Source organism: Electrona antarctica (assembly GCF_951216825.1).
Source record: "Electrona antarctica genome assembly, chromosome: 16".
NCBI classification, from domain to species: domain Eukaryota; kingdom Metazoa; phylum Chordata; class Actinopteri; order Myctophiformes; family Myctophidae; genus Electrona; species Electrona antarctica.
The window spans coordinates 27,428,007-27,445,861 of NC_136797.1; the positions used below are offsets into that span (position 1 = coordinate 27,428,007).

The 17,855-nt window shown below is 42.4% G+C and overlaps 1 protein-coding gene across 4 annotated transcripts in view; it reads right to left on the reverse strand.

Annotated features, from left to right (window-relative positions):
* The window catches only part of ccbe1 (collagen and calcium binding EGF domains 1), a 57,180-nt gene that overhangs the window by 9,640 nt on the left and 29,685 nt on the right, over positions 1-17,855 (reverse strand). For all 4 annotated transcript variants that reach the window (XM_079524761.1, XM_079524760.1, XM_079524763.1 and 1 more), the window contains 4 exons: positions 11,863-11,915; positions 9,640-9,774; positions 8,792-8,929; positions 4,764-4,870 (listed from right to left, as the gene is read on the reverse strand). In XM_079524761.1, coding sequence (XP_079380887.1) covers positions 4,764-4,870; positions 8,792-8,929; positions 9,640-9,774; positions 11,863-11,915 — 433 coding nt within the window. The remainder of the gene's footprint in view (positions 1-4,763; positions 4,871-8,791; positions 8,930-9,639; positions 9,775-11,862; positions 11,916-17,855) is intronic.

Sequence of the window (17,855 nt, forward strand, 5' to 3'; positions counted from 1 at the left end):
GCTATAATGTGCTCACTTCTCTTTGTGTGTGTCAAGAGTCTGGCTGCTGCATTTTGTATCAGTTGCCGTCTTAGAATATGTTGCTTACTGATACTTGAATAAAGTGCATTACAATAATCCAATCTGGAGGAGATAAACGCCAGAAGCCAGAGGGATATGTGCACGCCTTTTGCAAGGAAACACACCAGCACAATAATATAGTGGCTGACAGAGGGAAATGAGGGAAAAATAAATAGGCTTAAATGTTACTTAGTTTCCCTTTAAACTTTACAATTCAAAAAGGCATTCTAATCCGAATCGTTTTGATCTCTGTATTTATTATTCAAATTCTTCCCCTACTGATTGGTCTTGAGGAGGCTGTAGACTAGAGTCTAGACAAATTCATGTCTCTCCTGATACACATGGAGTCAGCTTCTTATCACCTAATAGTGAGGAGTTTCACGGGGACGATGTAACAAAAGTGAAGGAACATGCTATCTCTCCCCTCCCACTTCCTGCTAGAGTTCTCAACAGGCCTGAAAATGAAGGCCCGTCCCTAACTGGGCCCTAACTGATCAGGCCTGAGGCCCGGCCCGGCCCGACTGATTAGCATAGATTTTAGGCCCTAAAACTTCGGGCCGGGTCGGGTTTGGACAGAATTTGAGAACTCTATGACAGAGTAAAAGTGAAACGCCAGTCAGTACCATCTTCATAATAGATAAATACACAAACAGACAGAACAGAACTATTATTTTTATTATTATAAAAAAATGCAATATATATATTTTTTTTTTCAAGGAGCCACAGGCCCGACCTGGCCCTACTGATTAGCATAAACTTTAGGCCCAGCCCGGCCCTAAAATGTCGGGTCGGGCCTGGTCGGATTCGGGCAGAGTTTGAGAACTCTACTTCCTGCTTTACAGGCACCCTGCTGTGCCTGAACCAGACGAGCGACACAGATCACCCTCCTCTCCCAGCTTCCCGCCCGCGAACATGGCCAAGTCAGAGGAACCGTGGAGGAATGACGTCCAGGCCCTATTTCACCCACTATTTGAGGATTTAGCATGGCGCAAGGGGCGTTCCCGTGCAAAGGTTGCTATCTTCTGACACCAGCCTTATCCCTAAAATACCTACACTAACCGCTACATTATAGGTGTGGCTTGGGCGTTACATTAATAAAACCAATCACCGTGCCAGATGCTATTGATTGATTGATTGATTGATTTATTAACAGTTTGCAGAATTACAGTACATTTCAAGTACAACTCAATACAAAAACTGTTAACTGAGTGGACAACACCATAAAGCATTACACTTGTTTACAATAGGGCCCACTATCTAGAATCACCCATTACAGAACTATTGGCACAGGGAGGTGGAGGACATTTTAACGCTGACATCTGAACAACAGAGACACAAAGTCAGCTAGCATGAAGACTGAGGACAGAGGAGTTAAAAGAACACCTGATTGAATGTGGGCGTGAGTGAGTTAGCTGTCAGCGAATGAGAGTGAGGGGAGTTGACATGGAGAGAGACAGCTGATTTAAAGGAATAGAATGAATTACTGATAGAGAATGAAGGGGAGATTATATAATAAACCTTCTGCCTTCCGTGTCTCAATGAACTATCGCTGCGCTGGATTTTCTGCATATGTAATGCCTTGGATAATGGCATTATATAAATGCACCAGTTTTTAGCAAAAGGCCGATGCACACCTCAAGGCTATTGACAGGTGCGTAGGGCAATAAAGTATACTTAAAAGGGTATCTTTGAAAAACAAAGAAGGGTCCCGCACACTGTCAGAAAACTTGCCAGAAATGTTGCTCTTTATTCAACGTTTCGGTCTATTCGACCTTCATCAGGACAGACAATGAACCATAAATGCACCAGTTACCACAATTGACACTCTACCAAACAGATTAGGCATAGGTGGTTTTAGAATCTGCTATGGGCTTCCCCAAATGCGTGTGGGCAAGATAGCAATTTTAGCGATATCACAACAAAACGACCACGGCCACCTCGAGGCGCAAATAACGGAGTCGGCATAATGTATTGCGGGTAGTGGGGCCATAAGATACCGTTTATAGACAGCGCCAGCTGCCTTGTTAGGTAGTGCCAAGGGTTAGTACAGGATGGTGGGATGGTAATTTACCCCTGTACCACCCGGACGTCCCTATTCTAGAGAATGCTGAACATGCACATTGTAGGCTACTTTACAGTATTAGGGTCATACAGAATTAACCTAGAATTACAGCTTTGTGGTTGCACGCCTCTGCCAATTGCAGTTTACAGTACATCCATGTCTGTCCAGAGTGACTCATAGTTTATTTAGTGAAGTCTTTGAAGGAATGTAATGAACGTGTTTGTGTGGTCACAGTGACATTTGATCTTTGACCACATACTTCTAATCAGTTCCTCCTTGAGTCCAAGTATAGGCTTAGGTGCCAAATGTCATGAAATTCCCTCAAGGCGTTCCTGAGATATCATGCTCAAGAGGTTGGGATGGACGGACATACAGTACGTGTACAGTACGTACATACGTACGTACGTACGCACAGACCTACAGTCATAGGTACAACCTGGAAAAAATAATGCCTCCGGCCGCATATGTCTGCCGGCAGAGGCACAAAAATTATATACCGGTATTCAAACACCAGCTTCAAGTAAAAGTGCCAAAAGATTAAACTTGCACATGCAGCAGACTTGTAATCGTAATTCAGGCAGGTGGAAGATCAGGAAAGATCTTTGATCTCTGTACACCATCATTGGTATCTGGAAAGCGTGAACATCATGCGCGCGTGCGCACACGCACGCACGCACGCACGCACGCACGCACGCACGCACGCACGCACGCACACCTGAACTCAATTTAAGGTGGACAAAAAGGGGAGAAGTACGTCCTTTTAGTCATTTTTCTCTGCAGTTCCATCAGCAATCGTAAATTGTCTGCAATCAAGGAATACACTTTAATGTACTGTGACATTGATACATTAAACATTAATGCCTCCTCAGGCTATTGTACTGTTCTCTTAAAATGTACATAATTTCAGTTTAGTATGAAAACCTGCATCACACCTTGTACACTCAAGACACTGCCCCCCACTGTCACCCTTAGATCTCCATATATGGAGCTGACCTGTTCTGACGTTCCATATGTTGATATGACCTCATCAAACCCTATACAATGAAGACACGCTCCATATATGGCCAGTACAGAATTTCATGTTGATCTGACCCCCATGCCAAAGCGCCAGCGAATAAAGAACAGGACCTAGTAACAGTAGTAACTCAGTAAGTGCAACCAGTTCCAGCTTTGATAAAGCATGGCAGGTTGTGCTATTTGCATTTCATAAGCTTCATAATTGGCTGATGTGAATTAATGATTAACCTTTTAACCTGGCATTCCCCAATAGCGAAAATAGCAGATCTACATACAAACGCACAATGCAATTAGCTATGTACTGTATGTTGTTACAAAATCTCATCCAGCTATCGTATGGAACAAACATCCCATGCTGGTCAAACCAATGACTAGTCTGAACTACGTACTGCACCCACACTCATCAGCTTTCTGAGCAGACCCAAAGACCCTTTGCAAGATCGTTTTCTTAATGTCAAGACATTAAGAAAACAAAAGGTACACATCGCCTCAAAGAGCTGGTAGACCACACAGCTGCAAGTGATATATCATTGGTTACAGGCCTGGGTGCTGAGAGCTGCCGTTGACAGGACACATTTGGAAAGTTAAGCCTGTGAATACACAGGGGGAAACGTCCATGTGAGGTGGAAACCTTGTATGTACCAAAAAAACTAAAAACTAAAAATAATAACCTGTTGTTCCAAATGGATGGTTATTTAGTCGCACACTCTTGTTAATACCTTTCATTGTTTAAATTAATAATAAATTGTAGGCCTGGGCCCGTGGCTCAGCGGTCCAGGCACCCTGGCTGTAGTCCAGCCTGGCTGTGTGCCGCGGGTTCGACTCCCGATCCAGACGGCCCTTACTGCATGTCACCCGCCCCATCCCCCCATTTCCTGTCAGCCCACTGTCTATCCCTCTATGAAAAATATAAAATAAAGGTGAAAGCCACAAACATTAAAAAAAACAAAATTGTAAAACTCTCAGACAGGCTAAACCCCTTTACGTTAGTAAAGAAATTATGCGACACGTTGTGAGCTTGTAGCCATTTTCACTACTTTTGCAGTAGTAGGGTATTAAAAAAACAAAGATACAAGGTTTCCACCCAACATCGACAAAATGTTACCACATTGCTCATTGTTTCACAGAGATCTGCAGGCAATTCACACCTACAGACCAAAGGCACCCCAATCATCTAACAAATTATCTCTGCATTTCTTTCAGCAGACAATAAAGTGATCTAATGCATGTTGAGGAGAGTCATAAATACCCGACCGATGTTGCGTGCGTGCGTGCGTGCGTGCGTGCGTGCGTGCGTGCGTGCGTGCGTGAAATAATGGCAAGTGTATAGATTCTCTGGGAAACGCCTTCTTTGGACAGCTATTGGTGGTGGTACAGTATTAAATAAACCAAACAGTCCCAGGCCTTGCAGGTGTTTAATATTCACCCTCTGGGATCATGTAACATAACCACATAATAGAACTGTGCCAAGAGAAATTACTGCATGACAAATTGTAGTTGTCAACGAGTACACGTTTCATGTACAGTACAAGTACAGTAGAGTTTCATGCAGTAAATGTTGTTTTCTTTTGGATGGACAGGTGAGGTGACTGACCATTTTGTTGGTTTATTTTGTTATCAATACCTTTTGTTTGAGCTGCATGACAGACATCTTGATCTGGTGAAAGTCCTCACAGGTGGCGGAGCAGGATCCAGTGTTCATCACATTGTCAGACTTCTCAAAGAGACGAGCTGCCGGGAAGGGAAGATCGAACCACTCATGTTTATTCACACATCTCCCCTGTGTGTGTGTGTGTGTGTGTGTGTGTGTGTGTGTGTGCGTGTGTGTGTATGTGTGCGTGTGTATGTGTGCGTGCGTGCGTGCGTGCGTGCGTGTTACTGTCTAGAATGTAAACAAAAAATTAATTATGCATGTAGATCTGGTGTCAAATAAAATAGCAAACATTGCAACAAGAGCATTTGTGAATATCCTCAATTTGTGGTGTCTAGTTTAGTTTATATTCGTTTTGCTTATTTGAAAAGCAATACACAATAAAGTCCAGCACTGATTTCCATTGTGGTCCTCATACAAATAACAAATACATGTCCGGACACATGAGTGACAGTGACGTACAATAAATGAAACATAATTTCAAGACATAAACAACGTACTTAAAAACAAATAACAAACCATACCAATCTGCAATAAATTAAAATATACTACCCACGGTATATTATTACAGAACTTTTTCCCGTAACCAGACCTTGGAAAACACATCTCAAATTAGAAGTCAGTAATGATGATATGCAATAATAATGTCAGTGCAATGAATTGCACGAAATGGCAAACCTACCAACGAGAGCAGAACACAACTGTGATTATTTTACAATGTAGCGTTAGTGAGGTTTCATTTCACGTCTTCAATAATTGAAAACAGAACGCCATCAGGACCATTCTGTAGCAGTTGAATGATCGGCAGCTTAAAGAAATATTTAAAATCGAAACCCTTGAGTCCTGCTATATCACTAGACGTTAACTGGCTTTATAGCTGAAGGGGGGCTTCCAGCTGAACCACTGTAGCATTGTGGTTACCTTAACCCCACTGTTCTAGTTCACTGAACATCCTACGGTAGGCTTGTACACGGAGGCTACCTCGCCCTTCCCACCGGATCGCAGTAACATACTTGGCGACGACCCCCCTTCAGCATGGCGACCCGCTCGCCTGCGGCTCGCTCGGCAGCGGTGTTGATTTTGATAGCAAATTTTGACTTTAGTTTTAGTCATAGTCTCTTGAATAGTTTTCATTTAGTTTTAGTCACATTTTAGTCACCTGTAGTGTCTATCTAGTTTGGTCCGCCTCGCTGTGGGCGACAAAAACAAAACCTAAAACCTTAATCCCAATAAAACAATTTGCGATGTATTTTAGATAATTGATAATTGTGCAGAATATACTGTAAGACGACTCTGATTATAAGACGGCCCCCATTTTTCAAGACTCAATTGTGGAAAAAGAACATTGAATGTCAAATAGTCTAGTCCCTGATTATAATAAGACCCTGTTATTTAGGATATTTCCATTGGAAAAAAACCTAGTCTTATATTCAGCACAATAGGGTAAATAAGCAGCATCGGGGGAGAGGTTCGATCTCGAGGTGCACGGAAGTCAAATGCGTAACGATGCACGCCACAGGAGTATCTTGGTATTGCAGGGGTTTTGGGAGTTATTTAAGGCGGTCCGCTCATGTGAGAGGCAGTTCCGCGTGCGTGCGTCACAGAAGGGGGTGGTGTCGCCAAGTTACTATACGATCCGGTGGGAAAGGCTAGTTTGCGTACAAGAGACAGGTGGATTAAATGTGTCACAGACTACACTAATACAGTGAAGTGAAGTCAAATTAACAATAATTGACAACCTGCTGTACTGTCCCCTGTCCCCTGCCATTGAGCCCGTTACACAGCAAACTACACAGCTCAGTTGGCGCTGCTACACACCAGTCACAGCGCAGCAACATTACCACAAAACCATCTCAGCTCATCCTTTGTTCAAGATATATGCATATCATTGTAACTCAATGCAAAGGGACCAAGGAAATATAAATAAATTGTCCATCTGCAGTGAAACTGAAGAAATGTTTTCAATTTACATTTTAAGACATTTTATGTTATCACGTGAACACATGCAGTTAATGTCATATCCATAGCTACACACTGCACAGGAAAACAGTTATTAGACTCTGTCTTGTTTTATTTTGTGTCTGGACTGGAGTAGAAGGTGACTGAGTGTATAAATATATAAATGTAATGGAGGTCTGAGAGCTTCTGGACAGTATTTTCCTCCAGTATGTTGTCTCAGCAGTGGGACACACAGCGGGGGGTGTGAGTGTGTACCGTACCACTCATTCCTAAAGTAAAGCCTGATTAATAGTTGGTCGTAAGACATTGTAACACGCTGAAAATATGTGACCTACAAGCTCTCAACAAGTTGTAAGTGCGATACGTTGAGAGCTTGTAGGTTGATTATTTCTGGCGAGCGACACCGGTACGCACGACACCGCCGTTCAACCGAACATAAATTAGGCGTAAGAACTGCTGTTGGTAAAAGGTATTTTTCTATCAGGGTAATGGTAAGACAAGCTCATGGGAGGAAGTTGCAAATCTGCAGCCATGACCGCTCCATTTGCAACCGAATCTGGGGCCGGACTCTTTCTCATCCCTTCATCCATTTGTGATGTTAGCCTCAAATGCATCAAGCAAATCCAAACAGACTGGAGTCAAGGGGCAGTTTTTGAGCGAGGGAGACATTCTGACATGTACAAGAAGCTGCTATAGGTGTAATGACTACCAGGTGTCCATGCTTGAAACTCTCTCTCTCTCTCTCTCTCTCTCTCTCTCTCTCTCTCTCTCTGATTGGAATGAAGAGTATAGGGGTGTAATCAATTAGGAAAACAATATCTTAAAATATAGCAAGAAAATATCTGATCTACAAGCATTGAATTCTTGTGCTGGGTTTGTAGATTATCTATTTTCGGCCATTTATGACAAACTATAAAATTTTGTTTTTTCAACAATAGGTTGTTATTATAGAAAGTAAAATATGAGTATTGATTTTTTTGGTCATTTGCTGCTTTCTTTTGTTTTTTAGCTGTTTTTGACAGGGGGGCGGACGGGGGGCATTCGAACAAGTGGCTAAATATGTATTTATTTTTTTTACGATTTTTGCAATTTCTTTATTATTATTTACTATAGTCCTACTAGACCCCAGGAAATTACATCTGGCCACAAAAGAACACGGGATCTATTGAATGTGAAGGGCGAGGTGACAAACTGACATATTGAGCCTACGACATACAGTATGGCAATGGCATGCTCCTAGTAGTCAGTTGTTCATTCAGACACATGGAAAACAACTACTGTGGCAAAACTGTACTTAACTGTATTTTTGCCAGGTACAAATATACTCGTAACCCCCCAGCTATGGGACGTTATCTGCCAGCTACGTACATGTTCGTACCCCCAATGTATACTCTGTGTATGTAATGGTTGAGCCCCACGGCAGCTTTTGACATTGATCCGGTTGCTATGGCAACACCCGTTACTTCCAGCTATGGGACGTAAAAGTCTGACCATGGTTACAAACAGGATTTTCAAACCTCCATAAACCGGAATTTTGGAGAGCTGTCCTTGGTGGATCTTCTGCCATCCAAAGTTTGGATCTAATTTGTGACTTTGTACCGCATTCCTCCTGACATGTAAACACTTCTGACGACAGGTAAGCAGTGTGTGCTTGCGCTGATGATAGCAGAGTGTGTCCAAATATTGTACTTTTATTCCACTACATTTATTTGAAAACTTTGTAGATTTTGATTATAATTTTGATTATTATTATTATATTATTACAAAACATACAGTAACCACTTCAGCGCTATATACTGTACATTTCGGCCATTTGAAAATTGCCGATCTACAAGCTCACAATGCGTCACATTGATTTTTGTATACATTTGAAAAATTCTACACAATGAGTACTTTTAGTACTTTAAGTACATATTTATGCCAATACTTTTGTACTTTAACTCATGTGCATGTTGGATTCCAGACTTTTACTTGTAACGGAGTATAGTTCTACATTGCAGTATTGATACTCTTACTTTTTCCATCACTGAAAACACGCTCACCTGTCTGTCCCGTGGTGCAGGATTTACCATCCTCTTCCAGGAAGTAACCTTTCTCACACTCACAGCTGTAGCTGCCCACGGTGTTGATGCAGATCTGAGAACATACGCTGACGTTTTGGTTTGCACACTCGTCAACATCTGTAATGGATAAGTACACAGGTAAGAAAATGACAACATTTGTGTGAATTGTATTTGAAATGAGTGTAGCAGTGGCTCAGAGCCTCTGCCGGCTGATGGCCTAAAAAAGTCTAATATCTCGCCATGTCCCTTTGGTCTAGTGGTTAAGATGTTGGACTTTCACGCGGGAGGCCTGAGTTCGAATCCCGAGCGTTACATGAGCAGTATAGCATGATTGTCATGTATTTTTTTCAAAAACTGAAAACAATTAGTGTACAAAACAAATGCAAAAAACAGTGGCAAAAATAGCAGATCTACCACACAACCTGGCATTGTGAGTTTGCAGATCAGAGGTTTTGCCTATATACGGGCAATACAACATTTAAATGGCACTAAAATAATCATCGCCAGCTTTGTGATATATGCAAATAGGCAAAATATAATTTATACAAAATCCCACTATCAGCCTATTGCTGGGGGTTCTTTTTCAGTTAAAACAAACGATTTTTGAACAAAAAATTAGAAAGAAGAAAAAAAACACATTTTCTTTCTTTCTTTCTAATTATTTGTTTGGCCCAAAACAAATCGTTAAATAAATACATTTTGAAACGCCTATGGGAAAAATGAATGAATTATTTCCTGGTGCCTCGTCGTTCTGAAATGGGGTGGGACTGCGGCGCTCTAGTCTATATCCTCAGCATATGGAGCTGTACTGTACCAGTGTCACTCACCCAGACAATAAGGCTTCTCTCGGTTCCTGTGGCGTTCGCGGTCATAGCGGTAGCCATCGTAACAGGTGCACACGACTCGACCAAAATGATCTGTGCACTGCTGCTCACAGGGGGCGCCAGCGCACACGTCATAGTCTGCAGGAAGATGATGGGCAACAGGGGGTTCTCAACAGTGGTGGAAAAAAGTACTCAAATGTTTTACTTAAGTAAAAGTATAAATACTGCAATGGAGATGTACTCCGTTACAAGTAGAAGTCCCATATTCAAAATGTACTCAAGTAAAAGTACAAAAGTAAAATTACTCATATCGCAGAATGTCCCATTTCTAAGTTCAAAATGTGTACAAAATCTTTTGAAAATAGCTGATCTATAAGCTCACAATGCGTAGATCTACTATTTTCAAATGGCCGAAATGTATTTAGGGCTGAAGTTGTTAATGTATGTTTTCTAATCAAAATTAAAATCTCCAAAGTAACTAGTGACTAAAGTTTTCAAATAATTGTAGTGGAGTAAAAGTACAAATTTTGGCTCTGAGATGTAGTGGAGTAGAAGTAAAAGTATTGGAAATTGGAAATACTCAAGTAAAGTACAAATCCCTCAAAATTGTACTCAAGTACAACACTAGTAAATGTACTTAGTTAATTTACACTACTGGTTCTCAAAGTGGGGTCCAGGGCCCCCTCGGGGGTCCCAGGAGGTCCCCTCGGGGGTCCCAGGAGGTTTGATGTTAATTTGTGAAATTAACATCAAATTCAGTTTAACAACGCTATTTTATACTTTGGTAATTTGAAAATAGCTGAGCTACAAGCTCACAACGTGTCGCATCGAGTTTGTTAAGCCAAATTCCAATACCCAAAATCTCGGCCACTCGCTCACTCACACTCGCTCACTCCAGAATGGTGGTGCTGCGGTGAAATTGGTGACCTGCTGAAATATGTGACAATCGTGTAGACAATCACATAACGTCAGTGTCTGAATGTAAATCGTTGCCGTTTGTTCATTAGCAGAGTTCAACCTAGCTGTATTCAGGCCACCAATTTCACCATAATTTGACATGATGGAGTGGCCGAGATTTTTATATTGGAATGTGGCTTTAATCTGCATTTTTTAGAAAATGTTGATAAATCTAATAAAAAATAATAATTGTGAACATTTTTACACAAATATTTTATGGGGGTTCCAGGCACAACTTTTGTTCAGATGGGGAGCCAAATATATTTTTTTATAAATAGCCGATCTACAAGCTCAGAACATGAACATGTAGATTGCCCATTTTTGATATTTGACGCATAGTGCTTAAGTGCATGGTTAACACCCCGAGCGGCAAGGACTCAGTTCTCTGTTCAATCAATTAGTAACGGCCAGTGCTCAGGACGGAGATTGATAAAAGGACGGAGATTTATTGATTTATGGAGCCTGTGGAGCTCCACAGGCTGGGAGCGTCCATTGCGCAACATTCAATGTTATTTTCCGGTGGGACGTCATTGAAAATGTTCCCAACCATTTTAGCCGATGAGACCGAAAATCTTAAAACGTGAATAACTCTTGATCTAAATCATAACGTACAATTCTAAGCAAAAATGATGCCCATCGCGGTCCCGTCGCTAGTCGCGTTATAATTAATCATACCTCCGTTGTTGTCGGTCGCCTCGGGAGTGTTTTGGCTACATCTAGCTACTTCAGCTACATCCGGGATAGCGCCTGGTCTGTCGCTAAATGTGCTCGGCTGCTATAAATCGCTGGGCGCTCTGATTTAATGGATTAAATAACCCCGGGTGTTCGGGGAGGGAAACAATATATTCATTACTAACATGAAAACACCATGTGTGTTGTTATACTGACTGGTCAGAATGTTAAAATGGTATAGGCTACTTTCAACATAATGTCATATCATGCAAAGATTGCCACGGGCCAATTAGACATTATTTGGAATCAAGCCTATATTGTTGAATCAGCCTCTGGTAACAATACATAAATCCCACACTAATCAAACACTTGCTTGAGTTTGCTAATAAAACATGTGCTGGCATGTGTTCCTCAGTGTTACACTTATTCAGTGAGGTTAAAACAACATAAAGTCAATTGAACATTTTTAGGGGGCTCAGCGAGGGAAACATAATGGGATAAGATGAGAGAGAGAGAGAGAGAGAGAGTGTTCCAGTAAATATCACGAGAGACTGCACGAGACAGACGTCCAAACGTTTTGGAAAGGTTTCACTATACCTTCAGGAATGCATTGGCCCAGCACAAACTTAAAGCCTTCACAGCACTTCTTCCTGTAAAAGATAAGATTGACAATGATACACAACATACCTTGAACACTTTAAAAGACACACACTTCACCCGTAGAATATACTTTTATAGGGCCAAATTAGCAAGCATCTCAAAAGACTATACAGTTCATCTGGTCATTCTTAATCCAACATGGATTTGTTTTACTGCTTTTCCATTTTAATGTCTGAACCATCTCCACGAAACTGGCCATGGCCAGACTTCAGACTTGGCAGCGCACGCACGCACGCACGCACGCACGCACGCACGCACACTACTATACTTGTGAGGACATCAAGATTTTAGTATGCCAATATGCCAACGAAAACAGCATGGTTGCTTTTCAAGACCTGTGCGCAACACACACACAAACACACACGCACGTATTAACTGTATATATGGTGATTTCTGGTGTGCCAGTACAGTACAGTGACAGTACAGTACAGTAGAGGGACCCCCAAACGGTAACTCTGTTATTTCTCAACCATTTCGGACGCGGTGCAGCTCACTGGAATCGGGCCGGCACCCTGGGAGCCCTGACCCACAGGGGGGCTTCCCCCCCCCCCCCACACACACACACACACGGAGTTGCACCACTCACTTCACACGGGTGTGATTTTTTACCCTAACCCTAAAGCGGTGGGGGCTTGTAGATCAGCTATTTTAAGTATAAATTAGGTATTGATCTGAGGTTTAGACCGTTTTTGTCACTTCACCCGTTTGCGCTGCATTATTATAGTAGTTCTCTTATTAGTTCTCTACTTAGTTATTTTATTTAAATTTAAATCTCATGTTTTTGTTTGGTATGCATTGGGTCACGGAGCCCCATAGCTCTGAGATCGACTCTTATGGCCCCTTTGCGTCAAACTTGTTGTGAGCTGTAGATCGGCTATTTTTAGCAAAGTTGGTGTAAAGGCGGGGGAAAAAACAGTCCAAGTACAAAGACAACTCATGTCCAGTTTACTAAGTCTAGATGGTTTAAGCAGTTATAGCCTAGTATATGTATGTATATGAGCAGGTTGAACGTGCAAGATATTTGTCATTGATTGATTCCCAAAAATAAGGAACAAAGTGTAAGTTCAATAAGGGACACGTCCTTTAGTTTCCAAATAAGGGACGATTACGTGTTCCAAGGCACGGTTGGCAACCCTACACACGTAGGTTCTGGAGAACCGCTCATCCAATTGACTTCACACTTGACACTGCACTTCCTTGGGACAACAAAACTGAAGGTGACTTGTTGGCCGGTTCTCAAGACACACAAAAGGACACTCATACAAACACACGCAGCGATTTGTGGAATTCATAGATAGATTGCATCACTACTTCTAGTCATATTCGTTCCAGCTCAAAAGGAACACATTGGTGAAATAATCCGTCGGTGCCAGACATGAGTGAACAACAGAAACCACAAGTTCTCATTATATCGCTATGCAGGAATGACTATATTTATGACTCAAGTCAAAATAATACTGCATCATAAGCTATTCATCTCTGGCTCACACGTCTGGGGAAAGTGCTACCAGGTGTTGCTTTACACTAGGAGGTGATAAAAAGAAAAAAATCCAATTACCCCCATGAAGTCATATTGTAGCAATACAGGCTTTGATGGTGGTCCTATAGAATAGAATGCACTGTACGCTTTAAAGCTTAGATTCAGGTGTGGTTATGGTGATAGGCATAACCCACAAGCATGCACACGCACGCACGCACGCACGCACGCACGCACGCACGCACGCACGCACGCACGCACGCACGCACGCACGCACGCACGCACGCACACAAACACATTGCATGCACATGTGCCCCCTTTGTATTGTGTGGTCTATTACTGGATTCAAACTAAGGAAAGGAAAGCATGTAACATCCAAAATGTTTCTATAGCCTTATGGGTGACTTACTGTATACTTATAGTATAGTAGCAAGATCCCAGGACCGTGGGAGAATTTTTAAGCACTGATTTCACTTCTAAGTGGCCAAATCTGGTATTGCAAGTTTGGGCCGGTTTTGGCCCACTGGCCTACATGAACATGTGTAAAGTTGACCAACGGGCTCGACTCACAGGCTTGCGCACAGAGGTAGTTTGCGGCGTAGAGACACACAAAGAACACTACTCTGCAATGCGTGTCATGACGCCATCAAAACAGCATGCCCTAAGCTGGAAGGAGGAAGTATGCGCTGGGTGAGCAACTTTATTCAAATGAATGAATGGGTGGGGATTTCAGGTCCGTAGGCTACTTTATATTTGTTTTGTAACCCATTTTTTTCACCCAGTGTCAATTATCTAATGTAACATGGGCTCTACACTCCCTCTGCCAACCTGGGGAGAGCAACGGACTGACATCATACTTCCTTCTATGCATGAGGAGTCCTTCTTTTCACCGGACAGGGGGGGGGGGGGGGGGGGGGGGGGGGGGTGAGTTTCCCTGGATATGCGTGGAAGGAACACATTATTCCAACCAGTTACATTCCCCTCCATCAGGCGCCCCGGCTGGCCAGGGGGAGGCCGTTTCTTTTGTGAGGGTACCTTGTGAGGGGACACGGGGAGAACATCCACATTTCGCCAACCCCACCTAGGGTATTGGCACTGATGACACGGAGGAGAGAACACGCCCCCAGCACCCACAGCGTCCCCAGTCAGGGCAACAGACATTTACACACAGGACAATGACAGTTATCACAAGTCAAAAGTTTGGTAAATCAAATGTAATCTAAATAAATGAAATTAAGCCTAACCTTGACAGTAGATCACCATTTTGGTACTGGTTTCTTTCATCTGCTTCTAATAATAAGAAAGACTTTTACTGCATGTCACTTCATCTTTCACATTATTCCAGTCATAAATGTATATAAGTACTGCAGTACTACTTAACAACACAAGTGCACATGCAGCTGAATATGTACTGCCTCAGCTGGGAGTTGGGTCTATAAGGACTCACTGCACTTCAAATTTCCACTGGGGGATTTGAATTTATGTGAATATAAAGTCTCTAATGCCATTCAACACTCACATGCCTTTAACTGTGTCTAATCTAGAGGTAGAACAATTCCCCACTTGGGAGGTGCACCATGAGGTGAGAGTTGGAGATGAGCATTGTGTGTGTTTAGCCTTTATTTCAGGGGTTCTCAAAGCGGGGGTCCGGGGACCCACAGGGGTCCTTGATGGAGTTCCAGGGGGTCCCCAGCTAAATGATAGATAGTTAGGAACCAAATAAGAGTCTGTAACTCAGAGAGTGTACAAATGGAACCAAACGGACCTAGCCTGGCTAATAAGCCAGACCGAATCAGCCGTTGGCACAAAAACAAATTGCCTGCTGGCGGATTACGGTCTGGAGAGGCTCAATTGTACGCCCATTTCCTACACCAGAGAACTGGTGTGGCCAATCGGGACACGGTATGCAATATGGGCGGGCTTTGGTACAGTGACGTTCAATGCTTGAGACCTTTGACTGACAGTAGCTCTAACCAATTGCGTCAAAGAGAAAATGTTTGAACCCGGACCCCGGGAAACAAGATCCATACACAGCATCTCCAGACTCAAATACCACACGACAGTGTGATTTGAGTCTGGCTTATTAGCCAGGCTAACCCTGACCCTGACCCTGATGGGTCCGTTTGGTTCCATTTGTACACTCTGAGTTTTATTAACATTAACATTGATTTTACAATACAAATTGGGGTCTCAGAGATATAAATGCCATTAAATGGGCGTACGCTCCGTAGCGTAGCCTAATACATGTAAAACTGGGGGTCCTTGAAATTAAAATGGTTGGGAATTATTACTGGTAGAGCCATACAAATCTTGGGGGTCTCTGGCATATCTCTTCAAACGTGGGTACGCGGGCTAATACGTGTCAATTCGGGGGTCCTTTACCTGAAAAAGTTTGAGAACCATTGCTTTATTTGCCCTGGTTGAGGGGATTGATAAAAGGACTGAGAGAGTGAGAGTGATACGTCATACCAGCCCAAGGGATGCTTGAACTGTCACCACAAGAGACGTCTCTGCGGAAGGAACTGTACGTCTGCTAGACCTGGATAACAATCAGCCACCAAATACAATTGCCCTGGTTGGTGCTGTTGAAAAACTGGCGCTAGTGCCTTTCAATATTCGCTATAGCTGCATAGTACATAGAGCGTGCATAGAGCGTGAGAGACAGCAACGCCTGCCTTTTTCTCAACCATCTATATATTCAATTATCGTATAAACAGGGGGTCTTATCTGTCCCCTTCTCAACAGATACCCAGTCAGAATCAAACCGGACATGTTAGTGCACAGCTCTCTGGTCAGCCTGACCTAGTGTGTGAATATACAGTATTAATTTGAGTGGGTGGTGTATTTGACTTTGTGCATTTTTCTGCTTCAGTATGTACTGAAATTGTACTTGAATGTACGGTATATGACGTGTTGTGTTTAATGTACTATATCTGACATACATCTACCTCCACAGAACAACCATCACATCATGCATGTCATGTGTGTATGTCCACATCAGAGAGAACATATAAAAACAAGTATAAAAACAAATATGCACAAGTGGTAAAGGAACATACAAGAGAACATCCAAACGGGAAGCACGCACAGCTCAAAAAATGTTGACGGGTGCAGGACCAAAATATACATACAGAAAGAAGGTAGGAAGTCTGCACACCGTTCTTTAAGCTCACAGTAGTTTATAAGGAATCAATGGTCAGGAATCAACGTTTCGACCCCTCCGGGTCTTCATCAGGAATGAGTATACAACAAAGTAGGCGTGTTTTATATACAAGGACATTTAATTTTGTCAGTCCATAGATTTAAACTCAATTTACAATTTAGGCATTTAGCAGACTCTCTTAATCCAGAGCGATTTACAGTAAGCAAGAACAACACATAGAAATAGTCATCATCAAGCATCATAAGCAAGCTAAGAACATAACATATGTCCAAAAGTAGATTAGCTGTACAGTGAAGCTATGAGTATTGAGTATACATTATAGAGTGCAAAAAAGTTTTGGAGCCAGAAGGGAGAAGAGTCTAGGACGTGTGGAGCGCTGGCCCCGGTTTTTAGTGAATGTTCTGCCAGCCTCCCTGCATCGGCTGATATGAGCACACACGGCGGGTTGTATGGTCCGGCAAGACTTTGAAGATACCTTTGGTTGCTTTGAAGGCCAGCATCAGAGTTTTGTACTCTGTGCGGGCAGCAACCGGGAGCCAATGGAAGGAGCGGAGAAGGGGGGAGACGTGAGAATTTTGGCTGGTTGAAGACCAAGCAAAACTCGACTGACACCGCCTATTGTCAATATGTTTGCGGTATGCTCTGTATATTTATGTGCATGTGCACTTGTATGTGAAGTATGAGAAACATTGAGACAGGGTATCCACTATCCAGTTTGTCTTCAGAATCTGCTATGTCACATGGTACTCTCTCTCTCTCTCTCTCTCTCTCTCTCTCTTTAGAGGAGAAACAATGGACACGCTAAGCTAAGAGAATTTAATTGAGGATGGTTTCCTGTGTGATCCACAGTTTCATCTCATCATGTCCCCATGAGGACAAAAAGCACTTATAGCAAATAAACAGACCAAGAAACTAAGCAGGGTAAGTTGAATGGCCTCAAGAGAAAACAAACAGATCACTTTAGCTTCCAGAATAATCACACTGGAAACAGGAAACTGTATCTCATGGAGCAAGGGATACACATCGGATCTGTTGTGGAAATTCATTTTCAGAGAAATGTTACTGCAGTTGAAAGAAAACAAAAAGTGTGCATTGCCCTCCTCACATTCAATATGACACTTGACCATTTATTACCGTCTCTCATCTCATAAGCAAATCTGGAATTCAAAGTACACAGAAGAGTAATTTAATAATAATAAAATAATAATGTATGGACGTATAAAGTAAGCATTACATTGTGTTTTGGAGCAATGCAAAGAGTAATTATTTTGTATAAAACTGTTAATCTCT